At 55.6% G+C, this 21,159-nt stretch overlaps 1 protein-coding gene across 1 annotated transcript; it reads right to left on the reverse strand.

Annotated features, from left to right (window-relative positions):
• Positions 1-11,127: 11,127 nt before the first annotated feature.
• On the reverse strand, positions 11,128-20,884 carry SYT15B (synaptotagmin 15B). Its single transcript, XM_087824227.1, has 9 exons — positions 20,795-20,884; positions 19,971-20,025; positions 17,545-17,725; positions 16,889-17,031; positions 15,772-16,064; positions 14,116-14,286; positions 13,454-13,574; positions 12,188-12,394; positions 11,128-11,297 (listed from the first exon to the last, which is right to left on the reverse strand). The coding sequence occupies exons 1-9, from the start codon at positions 20,882-20,884 to the stop codon at positions 11,128-11,130; spliced, it is 1,431 nt and encodes a 476-aa protein (XP_087680353.1).
• Between the last annotated feature and the right edge of the window lie 275 nt (positions 20,885-21,159).

Below are 21,159 nucleotides of genomic sequence, written 5' to 3' on the forward strand. Positions count from 1 at the left end.
CCACCCCCACATACCCTCACCCCCCCACATCCCCCCCACACACCACACCACACACATCCCCCCGCAACACCCACCCCACCCCCACATACCCCCACCCCCCCACATCCCCCCCCCACACCACACCACACACAACATCCCCCCGCAACACCCACCCCCACCCCCACCCCCCCACATCCCCCCCACCCCCCTCCATACCCCCACATGCCCCCACCCCACCACATCCCCCCCACACACCACACCACACACAACACCCCCCCAACACCCACCCCCACCCCCCCACATCCCCCCGCACACCACATACAACACCCCCCACCCCCCACACACATACCCCCACCCCCCCACATCCCCCCCACACCACACCACACACAACACCCCCCACCCCCCCACACATATACCCCCCCCACATCCCCCCCACCCCCCCACTCCACCCCCCCACATCCCCCCCCCACACCACAGCACACCCAGCACACACCCCACCGCCCATGGCGTTTAAGGCTGACTGGTTAGGTGGTAAAAGAAGCGGCCCCATGGACCAGGCTGGCCTTTCTGACGGGCGGGGGAGCCGGTCCCTGGGAGGGGCACGGGGGCGATCCCGGGGCGGGTCGCCGCTTTCCCACCCGCCGCGCTCCGAGCCGCGGGCGCTCTCCGGCCGGGCCTGCGCTGCGGGCACGATGCTGGACAGCGGGGGGCGCAGGAGACCCGTTAGCTGCCGCCGGTCACGCGCGGCGTGGGGCCCCGAGGGCTCGCTGTCCGCGCCACGCGCCTCCCACGCGCGTCCGAGGGCCCCGCCGCCGCTGCGCCCGGCCGCGGTCGGCCCTCGCCCCGCGCGCCCAGGCGCTGCCTCGGCTCACCCGCCCCTGGGAAGCCCGTCCTAGCAAGGTTGTTAACCACAGCCTGATGGAGACGTGGCTTCCACACCCGGGGCCAAGAGGGGCAAACCGGCGACTCGCGGGGTGACACTGCCCAGGCTGGCGGCGGACGCGACTTACACAGGAGGGCGGGGGAGGGCAAGGAGGGCGGGGGCGAGACGCGCCCTCACCAGCCGCCAGGGGCACCGGGCCGGCCGCGCCCTCGCCAGCCGCCAGGGACACCGGGCCGGCCGCGCCCTCGCCAGCCGCCAGGGACACCGGGCCGGCCGCGCCCTCGCCAGCCGCCAGGGGCACCGGGCCGGCCGCGCCCTCGCCAGCCGCCAGGGGCACGGCTGCGCCGCCCGCCGGCGCCTGGCTGAGCCGTCGGGCCTCCGTGAGGGCGCCGGGGGTGACAAGTCGGCACACGACCCTTGTGCTAACCGGGAGTCAGAGCAGCGGCCCCCTGCCCCGACGCCCCCTCACCTCCCCGTGGGAGGCGGCTGCTGGGCGGCTGGGCGCCGGACACCCTGCCCGGGGGACGGCGCAGTTCCCAGAGCTGGTTCCTTCGCCCCCAGCTTGAGAGCCATTTCACTTCAGGAGACGTATCTCTTGACATACGCAAAATGAGGAGCGGGAGAGCGACTTGGGCAAATAATTCTGTATTTTAAAACTAGGGAAAAACATAACAGGCAGGTAGTACATCTGCCTTCATAACGGCGTATTAAAGGCAACGAGGAAATCCGTCCGTGATGCTGAAAGAGTCAGCCCGCGTCATCTGCTCTCTCCAGCGACCCATTCACACCTGCGCGCAGGTAGCTTCTCCCCTGCCCTTTGTGCAAAATCTAGGGCAAGCCCCTTGACTTCTTTGATTACTCTTAGGTAACAATACATTTCTCCTGTAACTTCCAGCTTCAAAACAGGCTGCATATTTAGGACTTAACATGTCCAATATGAAGTAGGAGTCTAAATTTCCAGCTTTATTTAAAATTTAAGCTTCCACTTTACTCCTCCCTCCCCTGGCTCATGCCTGTGTGAGGCTGCAGCAGAAAATGGGAGAGGAGCAGTTTTCCTACTGCTCCATTTCGTGCTTCCAGGCCTCCTCCCCTGACTTGCTAGGGGAGTTTCTGGTCGCCCCTGCAGGGCAGGGAGGGAGTGTGGGAAGGGAGCAGCCAAGGGCGGGGCTCCACGTCACTGGTGCTGCAGTAAGGAGCGGAGTCCTCGAGTGGGCTCTCCAAGGGCCTCCTTTCTGTGTGCACCCCTTACCTCAGGCTCCCTCACTCAGGCTGGCCCAGAGTGTGGGCTGGCACACGGCACTGTCACCATCCCCTTTAAAGGTCTTCATTACATTTTTGAAAATGGAAATCTGGAACTTAATTTCCCAGACACACTCACAGGTTGAGTTTCCACATGTGAGACTAGAAAGCAGGAAGAAGGTAAAAATGATCCTTCTCTTCCTTTGACTCTGACATTACGACAGCAGGATGCTTGAGGGGCTTACAATAATTTGGGCAAAGAATTCCACAATAAAAAAAAAAGACATAGTTAGCGAATGACTGCAAAGCGCAGTCCATCGTCACTGCAGAATAACCAGTTGGCCGCAAGCAGTAGCTCACAGCGGTGAGGTCTCCTTGGAGACTGCACAGCCCAGCACCGGCCCCTGGAACTCCCATTTCTAGGGAACATCATTATGGGACATTGAGCTATCACCTCAGTTCTTCACCCCTCCGTGTAGCTATGTCCATTGCCATGTTGCTTTGCAGTTCCTCTCACAAAAAGGCATAGATTATCTCCCTGTCTCTTGATTTTGAACTTGGCTATGTGACTTGCTTCAGCCAGTGGGATATTAAGTGATACAACACAAGCAGAGGGTGACATTGTGTTTTCCCTTCTTCTGCCTTCACCATGAAAAGAGCTTTCCCTGGGTATCTGCTTCTCCATCAGCCTGTGCTCAGAATCAACAAACACGGAGCAGGGTGAAGACCTGAGCCCGGCCAGACCCACAGCTCAAAGGTGATTTGCTTAACCTAGACCAGTTCACACTCAGCTGACCCATAGATGTATGAGAAATAAATGCTCATTTTGGTAGAGCGTTAAGATCTTGTGATTGCTTGTTATGCACCATTATTGCAAAAATAGTTAATTGATACAAGTAAATTTTCACCTTTTACTTCATCAGCCTTTCCAAGAGTTGTGTAATCAAAGTCCCCGTATAAAATCACTATTTGCTAAGCGTTTTTTTTCTGGGAAAAGAATCCTGAGAAAATAATTATTTTTCCTGCTTGAGGCAGACTGATGTTTGTGCCAAGAACAAATAGAAAAGCTGAACAAAATACAGAAAACCTCTTTTTAAGTTATTGGAGAGCTGCCAAGTTGACGAGCATGTGATGGGTCATGATCTTAGAAGGAAAACACCAGGTGAGCTGACATTCTCTGAACCACTTTCCTTTCAAGGGATTTCCTGGTTGTAGCTAAGAGGCCAAACACTTGGGGAGAGGGCCATGGCGAAGGGCAGAAAAGGCAGCACAGTCTCAGGATCCGGAAAGACAAGAACTTGGAGATGGGGCTTGCCAAGGCAGCTGGGACTGGAAGGGCCAAGCTGTCTGACAGAAGCGATGTTATCAGTGGGGTGCCCCTCATGTCCCCACCTGTTGCTTATGGAAGTCGGCTTCTTGGGGTGCCACGCGAACGAGAATTTCCTGATGCTCCCCTAGGAGGATGAGGTATCATGCAAAGCTTTATTGGTGATGTAACATTAAGGGAGTTCCCTTCCAAGGTCCCATCTCCCTCCATCTTGCCATGGAAAAAGTCCAGATTTGTTCTCAGCAGAGCTAGGATTAAAGCCAGTGTCCAGAGTCCTTGCTCCATATTAAAGCACAGTCCAGTCCAGCATCAGGCTGCCTTAGCTTGTGTTCCCAGCTGCAGTCCATTGAATATGGGATCCACATGGCTATGGGCCATGAGACTTCTAAGGCCACATGGCAGGCTAGCGCAGGTTATGGAGCAAGCGAGTGCAGGGAAGCAAGAGGGAAACAAGGGGAACAAGAAAGCGAGAATTCCTTGGTCTGCAGATTTTAACTGGGAGTTTAACCAATGAACTCTTCAGGATTTCGTGTGCTTGCATGGGCTCTACGCCCTAGCCAATCTATGGTTTTCCAAGCTAGACTGAAGGCAAACACCTTTCCTGTGTCAACCCAGCTTCGCTGCGCATGTGCCCATTTTCCCCTTCGCTCGACCCCTTCCCCCAGTGATTTGCAGGGAATGGACCGGTGGTTCCCTGGGGAGTATAAAGTTGCAGCTTCCTAGTGAAGGTGCCCACATGACCATGCTTGTAATGTCTGGCCTTCCTTTTACTCTCTTCCTAGTGTTAATATTAGCTAGCTGATGACAATAGTAATGGAGACACAGAAAAGTAATTCTCATACTTATGGGTTTTTCCCCTTGAAGCACCTGCTAAATTATAAAGCTGTGAATTATTAAGTTATATAGAAAGCCTGTGAAAGACAGCATAGTTTGTTGTTGTTTTGGCAATATCATGACACTGAGGAGATAAAAATTGGAGTTCAGGACCCACCTAGGAAAGAAGCACAGTAAACATACCAGCTTCTTACTTGGGATCCTTGGAAGACTGCACTCTAGGAATGACTGCAACCCAGATTCCAGTCAGTTCAGCACAGACTGGCCTGCACTGGCTCCACTCTGTTCAAGGGTCACTATAGCAAACCCTCTCTGGAGGAATAATGTCTCCTGGAGCCATTATAATTTCTCATAATGGTCAGCATTCAACAATGAATTATTGAGCAAGCCAAGAAACAGGACCAAAGGGGGAGAACACAATGTAGACAAAAAAAAAGGGTGGTCTGGTCATGAAGTCCAAACTGGGCAGGTCATGGGGGGCAGGTAGTCATACCCCAGCCTATAACTTCTTGTAAAATGTTTGCTTTGCCTCAAGCAAGCCCTTGTTCATCATTCTTGTGCCTCTAGGTTAACACGCCGTTGAAATGCCGGAGTAACCCTCTTTTTCAGACCCCTCAGAGGCAGAGGCGGAACCACCCACAAGGGAGCACAAAATCTTGTTAACTATCCTGTAATCTAATCCGAGCCATGCTTCCTCCCACCTTTATTTAATCTTCCTCAGTTTCTGAATGCATAAAAGAATCGGCAAACTCTCATTCTAGGAAGGATTTTTCTCTGTTGAGATCTTAGTTCCAGGCATATTCTCTGTGTGGCTCAAATGAATTTTTATAAAAATTCTCCACAGGTTTGGATGTTCTTACATCAGCAACATTAAAACTGATCCATTAATGACCCAGGTATTGGTGTGACTGACAAAATAAAGATTTTCATCAAAGAACTGGAATCTATAACCAAGTATCAAATGGAAATTAAGAACTGAAAAATGCAGTAATTGAAATTAAGAGCTCAGCATTTAGGTTGCCTGCAACTAGAGTTAGCAGATGTATTGAACTGTATGAGGGCTCCATAAAAACTCTGAGCTCAAGAAAGACATAAAGAGTATGGAAAAGACAGCTAAGTGCAAATGAGTTCTGTGAGGAGTTACAGAAGGACCTAATATATGTGTAATTGGAGTTTCAGAAGAAGAAGAATTGGGCAGAAACCATATCTGAAGAAATATAAACTGAGAATTTTTCAAAAACAAAAAAGCTTTATGACTCCCAGGCAGGACAAATAAAAAGAAAGCTGCATCTAGGTATACCCTACTCAAGCTGCCAGCAAACAAACAAACAAACAACAAAGAGGGAAGCAGCCAAGGGTGGGGGTGAGGACACATTGCTTTCTAAGGAGAAGCAGTACCGCGGATAATTCACTTGTCAACAGAAACAGTGGAAGTGAGAAGACAATACCATTTTTAAACTGCAGAAAGAAAAAAAATATTAACATAGAATTCTATTTCCATAAAAACATCCTTTACAAATAAACTCGAGCCCTGGCTGCGTGCTCAGTTGGTTGGGCACCGTTCCACGCACCGGCACATGCCTGGGTTTCGGCCTCGACCCCCAGGAGCAGGCGTGTGGGACGCAGCCAATCGATGTTTCTCTTTCACACAGGTGTTTCTCTCTCTCTCTCTCCCTTCCTGTCTAAAATCAATAGAAACATATTTTTAAAAATGAACTTGAAACAGACTTTTCTATTCAAAAACTAAAAAATGTGCTCCCCAGATCTGCACTAGAAGAAATACTAAAGATAGTTCTTCAGGTGTAAGGAAACGATCTCAGGTAGAACCACAGAAATGAGGGAAAAATAAAAAGCAAAAAGAAAGGTTAAATATGTGGGTGAACATAAATGGATGCTGGCTGAACACAGCAAAAGCAGCAATGTCTTGTTCGGTGTAAGATATGGATGGAATTAATACCAGTAACACAAAAGGAGAATGGATAAGAACAGAGATTGGGTATTGTAGGGTGAGAGCATTGTCTGAGGGGGTAAAAATAAAGTTGTGTTAGACTATAATACATGATGGATATAGGTTGTAATCTCTAGAGGAACCATTAATGGAATAGTAACAGACTGTGTAAAATGGGATAAAAAATGAAGTAATCCAAGAGAAGGAAACAAAGTAGAATGTGGATGACAAGGGGCCACACTGTAAACCTGACCAGCTCAGGGGAGGCCTGCATGGCCTTGCAAACTCGGAGACCAGCAGTAACCACACAGGATGGTCAGAAATGAAAACTTTCTAACTAAAAGTGGGTCAAGGCGGGCAGTCATGTCCTTGGCTAGAATGTTCCCTGGCGAAGGTCAGTCTTTACAAGAGCCTGTCTATTGTCTTTTTGGCCCTATTCTAATGTACTACCTACACATGTAAAGGAGTATGTGATATCATCGGTTCACTTTTTATCCAATCCCGGAGATTGCCGCCCCCTTGCTTTCTGCCGCCTCCCTAATTTATCACAAATGAATTTCATGTAACCCCCTTATGGCTTGCCCTTTGGTCCCAATGTATAAAATAAATGGTGAAACTACCATTTTCTAGAGGATTTTCTCAATCCATTGAGGTTTTGCTTCCCAGCAACTGTCAGTTTAGCTGAAATAAATTCATAAAAATTCTCTATAGGTTTGAACGTTTCTTACATTGACAAGAGGAAAACAAAATAAGTAGGACAAATAGAAACAAATAGTAAGATGTGATACATGAATGCAACTATGTCAGTAATTACATTAAATGTAAATGAACTAAATACAGAAGAGACAGAGGTTGACAGACTTGGTAAGGTGAACTATATTCAAGATATTATAGGATACAACATATTATAAGAACATAAGAAAACTATATACTTTTATTAACCAATGTCACCCCAAAAATTCAATAACATTTTTAAATAAAAGAACATAAGAAAGTTGAAAAATATAGGGAAAATGGAAAAAATGTACCATTATGAGTGTAGAGAGAGAGCCATGATAAAAGGTTCAATCCACCAGAAAAATATCAATCTTAAATGGGTATGAGCTTAGTAACACATAAAACATATATAAAACAAAAATAGTCAAAATTAAAAGAAATAAACAATCAAATAAACAGAATCAGCATCACAGTAGGAAACTTTAATGCCTCAATAATGAACAGAAAAACAGATCTCCGCCAAAATCAGTAACCACAGATGATGTGACCACTCAGATCAACTGGCCTGATCTAAGAAACACTTAGAGCACCTGCTCACAGCCACTGCAGAAGACACTCTTTTCAAGTGCAAGGACATTAAAAGATTAAAGAAAATCTCTTAGGAACAGAACTGCAAAAATATTTTAAAATGTAGTAACATGTCATTATACTTTTTTCCAAACCCACACAATATACAGCATCAAGAATGAACCGTAATGTAAACTATGATATTTGGGTGATTATGATGTTCAATGTAGGTTCACTGATTGTAACAAATGTACCACTCTGGTAGTGGATGCTGATAGTGGGGGAGGCTTGTAATAGAAACCGGAGGCGTGTGTGTGTCAAAAATCAATCAATATAATTCATCCTGTCCTTTATTCTTTTAACTCATCATTAAAAGAATAAAGGACAGACAGGAATCTCAGAGGGAAGGCGGGGTGGGGGAGTGGGTGGGGAGAGATTAATCAAAGAACTTATATGCATAAATGAAGGACACAGACCATAGTATGGAGAAGGCCTGGGGGGTGGTGTGGATGCGGGGTGGAGGGGATCAATGTGGGGGAAAAGGAGGGACATATGTATACTTTTAACAATAAAGATAAATTTAAAAAATAATCATATTTTTTCCTTTATTCTTTTATCTTGAAAGATGCAGTAAAAGTATTTGATAAAATTGAACACTGTGATAAAAAATACTTTTAACAAATTGAGGGCACATGGTCACGAGTATATGAAAAGTCCTATAGCAAACATCATAGTTAATAGTAAATACTGGAAGTTCCGCCTGCCCGAGACTGAGGAGCACACATACCCGTTACTACTGCTGCAGTCGGCATTCTCCGCGAGGCCCTAGGAAATGTAATTTGTATACCAACCTTGTATCCTGCAACTTGCTGAACTTGTGTATTAGCTTTAATAGTTTTGGGGGGACTCCTTAGGTTTTTCTATATATAAGACCATATCTGAAAAAGGAGTTGTTTCTTTTTTTTTTTTAAACATTTTGAAAACAAATTATAATATGATGTTAAATTCACAAAATAAACATAACAAAGGGAAAAAATTACTAACAAAAGAAATGATACATGAAGACTTGGATTCAATAGGACAAAGACCAAAAACACAATAGAAAATTGACAAAGAGCGTTAGAAGAAAAGACAGTTCATAGAAAGGAAACAAATGCTTTTAAGCATGCAGAAATATATTCAAGAACACTAAGCATGGAAGCAGTGCAGATTAAAACAATATTGAAATGAGCGGTGACAAAGGCTCTCTCGGTGACCAAGCGGAATCAATCCCTTCTCAGTAGATTACTTCTTTTACTCTCTGGGTGCCTTTTCTTTCTTTCCTTCCCCACTTGCCCAGCTGCTGCAATTTGGCAAAGAGATAAAGAACACACGAAGACTGAAAAGGAAGAAATAAAACTGTTATTTGCAGCCCTGGCTGGTGGCGAGTTTGATTCCCGGTCAGGACACATACTCAGGTTGTGGGTTCAGTCCTTGGTCGGGGCCCGTGTGGGAGGCAACTGACCAACGTTTCTCTCTCTCCCCCTTCCTCTCTCTCTGAAATCAACAAAAACATATCCTCGGGTGAGGACTGAAGAACACAACAGTCATTCGCAGAGGTCAAGATTATATGCAAGCAATCTATGACCCACTACTACAGTTTAAGTGACTTTAGCAAGGCCCTCACTTTTTACAAAACCAACACACAAAAAGATCAACAGGATCTCTGTGTACAGCAACAAGCACATATAAAACACCTAAGAATAAATCTGATGAAAGATGGGAAAGAGCATTTTGCTGAAAACCCAGGAATGGTCCTAAGAAAACTTGCAAGAGTCTTGAAATGGAGGGGTGTGCCATGCTATGGACTGGAGATTCAATGTTGAGAAGGTGTCAGGTGGCCCCCAAACTGGCCTATACAGTCAGTGAGACACATTTAATTCTAGCACTTTTCTTGTGTGTGGAAATCGATGAGCTGATTCTAAAATGCATGGAAATGCAAAGGGCTTCTTTCTGCCTGGTCACCTCGCCGGCAGCACCTGAGGTAACCCAGGCCCTCTCGCGCCCGTCCGTCAGAAGCCCTTGTGTACATTTTGCCCTGACAGGGGCCAGCCCAGCACAGCCACCCCTTCTTCCTCCCCGTAGGAGCAGAGCCTGCCCGTCTCTTGCCATTGAGACTTCTGAGCTGTCAGACACACAGGCCACTCTGTCCCGCAGAGGGGTTGCCTTCCAGCTTTTCCAAGTGGCCCTGGAAGGCCCCCATAGGCATGAGTGGGGGTGGACGCATCTCCTGTCTCAGGTTCCGTCTTAGTAGCCTGCTATAAAATCATGTAGAGAATTCCTGTTACATGTAAGCTATTAAAAATTACTGGAGTGTGGACGACGTTGAAAGTGTGCAGGTGAAATTGTGAGAAAGAGCAGAGCTGTGTTGCTCCGTCTGCGTGGCCCACTACTCGGGGGTCCTGCCCTTGCGCAGTGGCTGAGACGAGTCCGGGACAGGAGGTGGAAACCAAGCGAGCGGGAGGCTCACTACTCTCTTGCTGAAGCTGCCTCACTGCGTAGGAAGGAGAGGATGCTGGTTTAAAGTTCTGTTCTGGTTATACAGTAACAGTGCCTGGCAGTTCAACAGCATTGGGGTGAAATGCAGGCTGCCTGGTCAGTAGCAGTGGCAAGCACAATGCCTGCTGCTAGCTTGAGTACAATTCAGGGCCAGTGACTACGGTTTGTGGAAACTTCCATTAATGAATTTCACACCGACACTTCCCACAGCACAACAGTCAGAGCGGGGCTGCCCGGAAACGCGCTGGGCTCCTCAGGCTGTGGTTCGGCTACGTGCTTTCACCGTTCCTGCCTGAAGGGAGAGCGCCAGGGGCTGGCCATGCTGGCCAGGGAGACCGCGGAAGCCAGCAGCAGGGCCCCTGTGAGACCAGGGCTGCGAGGTGCTGGACTCTGAGGGCGGGCTGTGGGCCAGGCTTGGCATGATGGGGGGGCAGAATGTGACACAGCCCCGGGGAGGGACCTGAAATGCAGATGAGGCCCTCCTAACCTGGCACAGGGAGCCGATGCCCAGAGCCTGCCCAGCACCAGGCAGCAGGCTGCTCACAGCCCTGTCCTGCGGCTCCTGCAGCAGGGGGAGCCTCCTGGGAGCTCTCTCCTGAGCCGCTGCTCTGCACCTGCAGCGGAGCCCCACTCTTGGACTGTGCTGTTTCTCACGGACCAACCAAAATAAGCCCTCGAGGTAGTCCTCCTCCCCATGCCCCTCCTGGCGCAGTTTGTTTGCTCTGCGAGGCAGAGAAACAGCTGAAAAACTACAGCTTTAGCATCACCAGGGGTCAGCTTTCCCAGCCGGCAGAGCCCGAGTGCGCTCTGCGCTTCCATTCAGCAGGCAGCCATCGCCAAATAGACCATTTGTTCCGAATGAATGCAAGGAATGAATGCAAGACTGCTCGGACCCAGGCAGCCTTAGGAAGGGAGCTGGAGTGAGCTGGGAAGGTCTCCCAGGCTGGGGAGTAGTCACCTCTCTCCCCCATGTCAGCACTCACACCCCCTGGCTCAGGTGGGCCCCACAGTCTAGTGAGAGGCTGGAAGGTAGAAAGAAGCGCCCTGGGCTGTCCCCAGGGCTGTGGAGAGTCCGCGGGTCAGGAGGTCCGGAGGTCAGGACTCCGTGGGGCAGCAGAGGGCGTGCCAGCGCTTCACCAGCTCCCTGGGCTTGCTGAGCATCGCGGTCCAGTGCTCCAGCTCCTTGCCCCGGGCGTACATGTAGGGGCCCACCACCACCCGGCCCAGCTGCTGGCTCTCTGCGGGGAGGAAGAGCATCTGATTCTCTGGAGTACAGAAGCCACACCACCTCAGGCATGGCCAGGGCCTTCTCCCCTCCCCATCTCCCCCCATCTCTCCCCCCTCCCCTCTCCATCTCTCCCCATTTCTCCTCCTTCCCCCTCCCCCTCCCCCTCCCTCCCCCTCCCTCCCCATTTTCCTCTCCCCTTCTCCCCCTCTCCCCCTCTCTCCCTCTCCCTGACTCTCTCATTACTCCTCCCTTCCAAGGAAGCAACCAGTCCCCTCTCTCTTTCAGTGTCAACTGACAGCCCCCGAAAAGATCCTGACTTTGCCCTGGAGCTGGACGATGGCAGGGTTGGGGGAGGGGGTAAGTCCAGGGGAAGAGCCAGCCCTAGGGGCACCCCCTCTGCCCCTTGCCCTCCTGCTGGCCACCTTAGGCCTGCCTTGCATCAGAGCTGAGGGACTAGGGCCGCTCCAGAAAGAAGCCTCTTCCATCAGCCCACTTACACATTCAGGAGGACACTTGACAAAACCTTTACCTCAAGCTGTCGCAGTGGAGGAGGGTCTTAAGCTCTGGCCCAGAGAGTGGCAGTGGACATGGGGTATGGGGCAGTGGGGGAGAGCTGGCTGGGATGACTCCCAGGACATACAGGCCTGCCAGGAGGCATGAGGCAACACAGGACACACAGTGACCCAGGGCATCAGGTCACCTGGCCGCAGGCAGGTGGCACGCTGCTCCCTGCCTCTGGTCATTTGCCACAGGAGGGGTAGCAGATGCCATCCCTCTCTAGGGTGCCACACATGGTCACACTGGAAGACAGCTGCTGTGAATCAGCTCCGGTGGGCAAGCTCTGTGCCCTGGGGCAAGCGTCCCTAGTGCTGGTCTCCACAGGCAGGGTACAGGACAGAAACCCAGCAGCTCTGCGGGATCCGCTACCTGAGTGCTCAGCAACCTCTCCTGGCCCATCCCCGGGGGCGCTCTGCAGCACAGTCAGGCTCAGGCTGGCCGTGTCCAGTTCCTTGGGGTCAGCCTTGAAGCTGAAGGTCTCACTGTACACGGGGTTGGCAGAGCCCAGCACGGCCGACGTCTTCTTGCACTTGACAAACTTGTTGTGGTTCATCAGTGACACTTGAACAAACACCCCTGAGGGGCAGTGCATACAGAGGGCTGAGAGGTGCTGGCAGGGGCCCAGCCTCTGGCCTGTGGGAGGTCTGGTGAGGGCGGGGTGGGGGGTGGGGGAGGTGGCACATGTCCACCCTGGCGCCAAGACCCCATTACTCACAGCCGGTGGCCAGAAGGCAGCACCGGAGGCACTGGGTTGATTAGTGTACGGCCTCAGCTCGGAGGAGGAAACGCTCCGCTCCCTTCCTCTTCCTTCCTCTCTGCCTCCTGAACCACCCACAGCTTGGCTGGCCCTTGTTTACAGGAGCCTAGCACCACACACTCAACCCTCCCAGTTGGGTGCTGGGTTCTCAGGCCCCCGGAGGCCGCTTAAACACCTTCTCCTTCAGAGAGCCAAGTTTTGAGGGTGGGATTCAGATGGGGTTTGGATCAGCAGTGGAAGGTTGAATGCCAGCTTGCTTAAGATGCCAAGTCACACAGGTGGCAGACAACATCACTCAGATGCAAAGACACACAGGTGGCAGACCACCATCTCTCAGATGCCAGGACACATGGGTGGCAGACCTGGCTAGAGACCCATATAGGGTGGGATGTGTGGGGTGAGCCAGTGCAGGGCCCACTCCTCCAGCTCCTGGGTCTGGAAGGCTAGAGGAAGCAGAGTGCCTGGCTGGGGTACCTCTCCTTCCAGAAAAGTGCCATGCCCATGTTCAGCGAACCTCCAGGGGCAGGGAGGTGTGAGACCTCACCCTGGAGAAACTGGAGCCCCTCAGAGAAGGCAGGAATAGAGGCAGACAGCACAGTTCAAGGAGCCAAGACCCTGCTTTTGGAAAAGGGAGGGGTTGACTTGGTCTCAGGAGTCTTAAGAGTTTTGGTGGAAGCCAAGGGGGTGTTGCTTTGAGTTCAACATAAGGAATTGGCTTCTCATACCAATGTCCACAAAGGGAGGAGGCAGATGAGAAGTAGTAGGTGCTCCGTGATGGGCAGTATGCAAGTAGAAACTGGATGGTCAAGGTGAGGGTGGGATTCCAGCCCCAGGCCCCAAGCTCACAGGGCAGGATCTACCCCAGAAGGAAAACTTACTGGCAAAACTCCTGTGGTCCTGGAGCTTCAGGCCCTGGGCTCGCAGCACGACCACGGTGAGGCGGCTCAGGCGGTCATTGTAGCTGAGGCAGAACTGGAGGTCCCCGAACTCCGAAGGAGGCTGGAAAGATGGAGGAAGGCACCATGTCAGGGGCTCAGGGGCGGGTTCTGGAAGAGCCAAGTGCCGCCCTCCTCCTCCCAACAGTCAGGCCCAGGGAGCCAGTGACATCCTGCATTCCCTCCTTTAAGCCCACCTCCTGCCGTTTTATAGATGAAGTAAGGTCTGGAGAGTAACAGGGGTCTACTGAAGACCACACAGTGGTAAGGACCAGAGCTGAGGCTTCACACTCAGGTCTGCGGGATTCCAAAGCCTATTCTGAGCCATGGGGTCTTTCCTGGGGGCTGGGGGAGGCAGGTAAATATAAGCCTTGGTGCGCCATTGGGAGTATCGCCTTTCACAGCTGTCTGCTCTGGATGTGGAATCCAAACATTTCCCAAGTCACTCTAGGTATCTGACATGCAGCCTCAGGCAGCCTCTCCCCGCCCAGGAGTGCCTCCATCTCCCTTCCATCCCAGTGCTAGTAGGGGTGCTGGGCCACCCCTGCCGGCTGCCCACAGCAATCTGACACACAGCAGCATATGTTAGTGACCTCGATCTTTACCTCCAGGCTCTCGGCCTCCAGGTCTCTCCAGAGAATGCGCCCACAGTCGGCCCCCAGGGCTTCATTCTTCAGGGGGAACAGCACCTGACCCAGGAGCTGATGCTTCCTCCGACTGTCCACATGGTACACCGAGAATCTCAGCACCCTCTGAGTGACACTCTGGCTGGACACCTGGGGGAGATGAGGGCTGAGATGGGGACAGGCGTGGGGACAAGAGACGGGTTGGTGTGGCACACTGTTCTGGACACAGGAGCTTTTGGTGAGGGGTGTCTCAACCAGAGACCTGCACGCCTCAAACCCAGGCATCTTCGGGGACCCTTCCCAGCAGCATGGCCAGCACAGCAGCCGTCCCCAGGTGGTGGGATGTGTGCCAGAGTCTTGCCACACAGACTGTGGTCTGAGAACCAGCACAACTCACCACCCTCTGGACCTTGTCAGGAATGCAGGGCCTTGGGACCCAGCCCAGACCCATGAAGTGGAATCTACTGCTTCACAGGCACTCCCAGTGACTTGCCCATACACAGAGTGCGAGAGGCCCCGCCCTGGAGCCTAGGGAACCCGCCTGTCTGCTCTCTGAGTTGGGCCCCCTAACTTCCTTCTTCCTGAGACTCAGTCTCCTCACCTGCAAAATGGAACAAAGGTTCTTACTTTCTGGGTTATAAAAGCCAAACTGACTGACCTAAGACAGATGGTCAATTAATATCGATTTTCTTCCCTTCCTCTTCTTCCCTCCCCCTTAAAGCACAGAGAGGGTCAGGAGTCAGTTAATGTGGGACAGGGCAGGGAAGTGATGAGCGACGCAAATAAGCATGTGAGCATGACATGGCCATGTGATGAGCCGGCCTGCACACCTCGGGTCTTGCTGTCCTGACAAGAACAGGTTCATCCGTGAATTCGCACAGCGTTGGACCCAGCAGGACAGCTGGACTTTGGGCCCCCTGCCACCCTCTGCTCAGCTCTCAGCCTTGGAAGAGGGTGAGAATTAGGGCTCCAGCCTCCGCAGTCACACTCTTCCTGGATGCTGACCAGCCGCTCCTTACCTTGCCGGCCAGCTTACTGCTCAGCTCTTAAAAATGTTTGTCCAAGGCCTCCCAGGAACTCCTGGTGGCTGGCTTCCCATAAGGACCCCAGTCACCTGCTGAGGCTCCCAGGACACTGTGAGCTTGGCTCAGTGCCCTGACTACTCAGCACCTCAGACCCTGAGCCAGGCAGCCCAGAGAAGACACTGCCTGCCCAGGATGGCTCTTGGGTCCTAAGCTGCCTCTGACAGCACAGGCAAGTTTCTGTCCCCATTCTAAGGGGCCTAGGGAGTCTCACCCTCTGCCTTCTTTGGATATCTTTGCCAGAAACCCCGTAGTGCTCCAGGGCTCTGGGGTGCTTCCTCCAGGTCGGGTGGGCGAGGACCTGGCATTCAGTAGGTGACTCAATAATGTTTTCTTTTGGTCTCCTCCAGACAGGCTGGACAGGAGGACCCTGGACCTCTGCTCCCTTCCCTCCAAGTCGCCCCCCCCCCCCCCCCCCGGGGCATTCAAGGCTCCTGTAGGCAGGGCCTGGGCGCAGGGCTGCGGGGCTGCAGGGTCCTGGCTGGCACAGGGGCTGGGCTCTCCTGCACAATGCCTGCTCCCTCCCACACCCTGCCTGCTCCAGAGGCTGCACCTGGAAGACGAAGTGCTCATCAAACTGTGGGTTGGAGGTTTTGCGTTTGGTCTTGGACTGGAGGAAGCGTCGCTTGTCTGGCAGCAGGTGGAGCTTCACCAGGGGGCTGCAGGTTTCTGAGGGGGCTTGGAGCCGCTGTGCCTTGATCAGGCCCACCTGCAGTCGTTCAGCCTCCCACTGGTATTCCACAGAGAACCACAGCCGCCCCAGGCAACCCTCTGGGAAGTCGGTCTCACTCTTGTCCTCCGGAAACTTGTACAGCTCTGGGTTGATGGTCCCCACCACACACACATCTGCAACACAGGGACTGGAGGTCTGGTGGGCAGAGGAAGGCAGAGTCCTGGGGGACAGCAAGCTCTGGACTTCATCGCCCCTCTCATGGCCCATCCCTTCTAGGCCTCTCCTGACTGAACACAGCCCCTCTCAGTAGGGCAGCTCCTCCAGGAGGCCTCTCAGCACTAAGGCATTGTCCATCCAGGCCTGCTCCTCCTGGGGCCCTAGCAGAGCCCCAGTATTCAACCCCTACTCCCAGAGGTCAGGGCCTGCTTGGGGGAGTCACAGCACCCAGCACCTAGCCTGGCGCCTTTCTGTGGTGTCCAGAGGATGTCTCAGTGACAAAGTGTTGCCTCTTTTCTTCCTCTTCAAATTAAAAGGGTCAAGCTGATGATTGGTGGATCTTGGGAAGGTCTCTTGGGAAACCTTGGGACCAAAGAGGTGGGCAGAAAGCTGCGTGCCCAGCTCCTACCATCTGCCCTCTGGACCAGCCAGCCCATCACCCAGGAGCAGACCCAGCACAGGTGCTGCCCCTGGAAACACTGGGGCTCCATTCTCCAAGCTTACTGTCTCTGTGACCTTGGGCAAGGCATGGTTAACCTTCGGAGCCTGTTTAAGAATGTGTAAAATGGGGTGATAGTCCCTCTCCCTATAGAGGTGGGTGGTGATCTCTAACTCCAAAACAGCACATGAGGCCATATCTGGCCCCAGTTGGGCTACAGCAGGCACCTGGTACACTCAAGTACTTGGAAACAGTGCGCAACTCTGGCATCCCTGGGCCCATCCAGGCCATGCTCCAGAGCCAAACCCCTGACCTCTGGGCAGGCCTGGTGGGAGCACTCACCAAGGTTGTTGCCGGTGGTGTTGGGGACGAGCTCCGAGGCTGGGCAGGGGTCCTGTCGCACCTGGGCCCATTCTGTGCTGTGCAGGGGCACCCAGTCTTGGCTTTGAAGGGAAGGGGGCACCACAAATGGCACATCTGGTGGCCTGTCCAGAGGCAGGGAGATGACATACAGGTGTCAAGGGAATGGTGTGGCCTCAGAGCGCTTGCCCAGAGGGGTTGAGTGCCAGGGGCTGGAGGAAGAGAAGCCAGTGGGAGCCAGTAGGAGGCAAAAGCACCTTTTCCAGGCCCACACCAGGCTACTCCTCGCGCCCCCCCCACCCCCAACCAGAGCTAAGAACTCTGCCTGCCCACAGCAGTGGTGAGTGGAGGAGCACAGCCTCTGGAGTCAACCTGCCTGGGTTTGAATGCCTGCTCTCCCACTTACTACTTATGTCCTCTGAGCCTCAGTTTTCTCAGCTGGACAATGGGCTTCATAATGCCTTTCTCAGGGCTGTGCTGAGGATTCTGGGCCTTCTTTGAGACAGTTGTGGCATGGCCACAGCACAGAGGCTGTGCTTCATAAACAGAGTTGCCTGCCTGCCCCCCTTCAAGGGAAACACCACAGGGAGGGCACTAAGCAAGGCCAAGAGCTTGTTGGGGCCCCCATTCTGCCTCACCTGCTTGTCTGGGTCCTGGCATGCAGGGGGCAGAGCTTGTATCCCTGCCGTGGGGAGGCAGCCTCAGTGTGGGGCAGCTCCTCGTAGGCGACTGTGGCACAAAACCTCCTCCAGAAGCAGCAGCTCACACCCAGCAGCAGCAGACCCCCAATGATGCCCCCAATCACCAGCGCCACCTGCTCTGGGGTGGAGACCACCAGGACTGTGACGCCTGAGGAAAGCCACCCCCCTTCACACCAGGAGCCTGCTGGACCCAGAATTTGGACGGCAGCCCCAACGCCTGGGCTGGACCCCAGGAGTGAGAGATGCAGGCTTTCTGGCTCTGCTGGCCCTCAGCAGGAAAGCCACCTCCCTTGGGCCACACTGCCCTGGGCAGCGCCTCTGGTTTCCCCTGGAAAGCAGCTGGGATTCTCCCTGAAATGAGCCATTTCCTTGTGCTTCTGCGTAGAAATGAAACCTCTTACCAGCACCTCCATTTCCCTGGAGTCCTGCTCAGGCGGGAGGGCGAGCTGGGCGCGGGCACCAGGCCCCGAGGGGAGCCCGGGAAGGATGGTGCCCGCCGACACGCAGAGCCCTGCGGAGGGTGTGCGCGCGCCGGGAGGCCGGACTCACGCCTGAATCCCGCACTCCTTCCCTCCTCTCGGGGCGCACACCCCGGGGCGTCCGCAGAGGCGGGAGAGGCTGTGGGCGAGGGTGGGGCAGCGGGGCGAGGAAAGGAGACCCACGGAGGGTCCTCCGCCGTTGGCGCCTGAGCCCCACCTGCGTGGGACCCGGGAGGCTCCACCCAGCGCCCGCCGCGCGCTCTGACACGGGGTCCCTCGAGCCGGCAGAGGAGGGGCTCCGGGCCGAGGGGCGGCGCGGCCGCAGGACCCCCTGACCCCCCCGCCGCGCGGAGCCCGCCTCTCTCCCCAGGCCGCCCCGCACCCGCTGGCAGCCCGGGCGGGCGGCGCTGCTCCCCGGGGAGCCTCGGGGCGCGGGGGGGGGGGGGGGCAGGGGGCCGGGCGGGAGACCAGGGCACCTACCGGCCATGGGCTGCGGCGGCTGGCCGTCGGGGGCCCGGGAGCGGGGCTCGGGTGGCTGGTCTTCGAGCCCCCGGCCGCCGCCCCGGGTCAGGGTATTCGCGCGCGGGGCCGCAGGGGCGCGGGGCTGTCCCTCCACGCGCTCTGCCCTGCGGCCGCCCGCCCCGCAGCGCCCGGAAACCGCCGGCGCCCGCGGGGCGGCGCCTGGACCACCCCTCCCGGGCCGAGCCCTGCCCGCGGCCGTCGGAGCGGCTGCCCGCGCGGTCCCCCGACGGCGCGCGCCCGTCCCGGGATGCGCCGCGCCCGCTGCCGCCCCTCCGGGGGTCAGCGCCGCCCGGCTCCGCCCAGGCCCCGGCCCCCCGCCCCCCCCCGCCCCCCGGCCCCCCGCCCCCCCCGCCCCCGCCCGGCGCGGGGCGGCGCTGCTCTGGGGCCGCAGCTCCGCGGGCGAAATGAGGAAGCGGGGAGCGCGCGGTCTGCAGCCGCACCCTGGGGTCCAACTCCCGCGCCCACGCCGGGCCGCGCTCCTGGGGCAGTTAGCCCGGCTCCCGCCTCGCTGGGTCACTAACTGCCTCCCTGCCTCCCTCCCTCCGAGGCCGGTGCCCGTGAGGACGCCGAGAGCGCGACTGGCCCAGCGGGGAGGGGGCGGCGCGTGCCAACCCTGCTAGGCGGGCACCTGGCCGAGGGCGGTCGCGGGGCGCCCTCCGCACCGCAGCACCTACAAGTGCAGTGACTAGGGCCAGCCCGCAGGGGCCGCGCCAGTCGGGCCGGGGACCCCGCCAGCAGGCCCCGCGCCCGCGCCCAGCGCGCGCGCTGCGGGAGCGCCCCTGGCGGGAGCGGCGGACCCCGGCGGCCGTGAGCGGGGACCGACGGATACGTGCGTGGGGCAGGGAGGGCCGATCTTGCCTCATAGCCTTGCAGGTTTCGTCCAAAGACCCAGCCCAGGCCCCCTCCGAGTGGCACCCGGGCCGGTCGTGGGCAGGAGCCAGTGGGCCGCGTGCAGAGCTGGTCGGCGGTCGGTGCCCGGGCCCGCCCCCCGCCTGACCCTGGGTGACCTGGGCGGGGGTGGTGAACTGAGGTGCCACACGGAGCGGGTCTGGGGGCCTTTGGGTGTCTGTGTGCAGAGGAAGCGTGGCCGCTCTCTTGTGGGGTCTGCACTGGTGTGAGGTGGTGAGAAGGGGTGACCCCACACCCCAAAACTGGCCTCTCTCTCCGCCCCACCCCCGCACCCTGCTGGGAACCTGCTGTGGGCAGGACATTCCCCCTCGCCTTTCCCGTCCTGCCAGCCGCCCTCGGAGGACCCGGTCAGACTGGCCGGGGGTCAGGAGAAGCGGGCCCCGGCCTCTCTCCTGCCAGGCTGGCACTGAGTGGTGCCCGGCAAAGGCGCTGGGCCTCCCGAGGCTTCCTCACCTTTGCCCTCAGGTCTGCCTTGGATGTCTGACTGAGTTCCCTGTTGCTGCTGTAACTAATGACCACAGGTTTTGTGGCGAAAATCAGACCTGTTATCTCAGCGTGGTGGAAGGCAGGGCTGCATGCCTGCCGGTGGCCGGTGGCCGGGAGGCACGCCTCACCTTTCCCACCTTCCAGAAGCTGCCTGCAAGGGGCTCCTCCCTTCCGCTTCAAGCCTGAAGCAGCATTTTCTAATCTCTCAGACCCCCACCATCTGCACGTCAACTTTTCCTGCCTCGTCTTATAAAGACCCTTGTGAGGGTGTGGAGCCCACCCGGACGGTCCCGGGTAACCTCCCACCTCACGATCCTCAACTTCCTCACATCTGCGGAGTCTCCTTTGCCACGTGAGGTGACCTAGTCCCAGGTTCCAGGAATTGGGGCACAGCGTCTTCTTGAGCCTTACTGTGTTGCCCGCAGTGCTCACACAGTCCTCGGAGGGAGGTCCACGTTCCCCTGCCTCCTGCTGCCTGGAGCCCTCGGCGACCCCCGGGCTGGGACCAGGCAGCTAGCAAGGTCCATGTGCCCCATGCAGGGTAACCCTTCGGCTGTCATGGCCCCTCAAACCCCAGCTGCCCTGCTTGACCTGACTGCCCCGATGGGGCCTGCACCCATCCATGGCAGCCACCTCCATGGTTGGGCCTGAACTGCACTCGGCTCCTTTGGGTGTGGGGTGGGGAGTGGGTGCTCTTGGAAAGTGGAGACTTGTGGCCAGTGAATAAGTGCCCCCACCCCTGCTGAGCCTTTCCAGGGCTCCCATCATCCTCCCTGGCCCTTTCCCCTCACCACCCACATCCAAGCAGTGGCCACGCCTGCCAGCTCTTCTCCTCTGTGCGTCTCCATCACCACCATAAACGTCACCGAGGTCTCCATCATCCCGTACCTGGGGCACTGCATCAGCATCCCCTCTGCTCTTCAGATTCCATCTTCTGCCCCTTCCCCAGCTTATGCCATCCAGGCTCCCCTCCCCATTCTCAGCCTCCATTCCTGTGCAGTGCTAGGTGCCTGTGACTGTCACTCCACCTCGCTCTCTCAGACCAGGACCTCCCCGAAGGCAGGGACCACGTTTCACTCAGCTCAGCATTCCCAGGATCCACTTCTGGGGCCACGGTGTGCTCATGGTAGATGAGGGGCTTGTGTCCTCAGGAGGA

This window comes from Miniopterus natalensis, chromosome 14, assembly GCF_054644295.1.
Source record: "Miniopterus natalensis isolate mMinNat1 chromosome 14, mMinNat1.hap1, whole genome shotgun sequence".
Classification (NCBI taxonomy): domain Eukaryota; kingdom Metazoa; phylum Chordata; class Mammalia; order Chiroptera; family Miniopteridae; genus Miniopterus; species Miniopterus natalensis.

What these genes read in the sequence shown, in the direction of transcription:
- SYT15B (XM_087824227.1), bottom strand. Translation starts at nt 20,884, where the DNA reads ATGATGGAGACCTCGGTGACGTTTATGGTGGTGATGGAGACGCACAGA. An exon ending in CCACTGCTTGGATGTGGGTG is followed by an intron (nt 20,026 to 20,794) that starts GTGAGGGGAAAG and finishes TGTGGTCATTAG; the next exon opens with TTACAGCAGCAACAGGGAAC. An exon ending in AGGCAGACCTGAGGGCAAAG is followed by an intron (nt 17,726 to 19,970) that starts GTGAGGAAGCCT and finishes TCTCCACCCCAG; the next exon opens with AGCAGGTGGCGCTGGTGATT.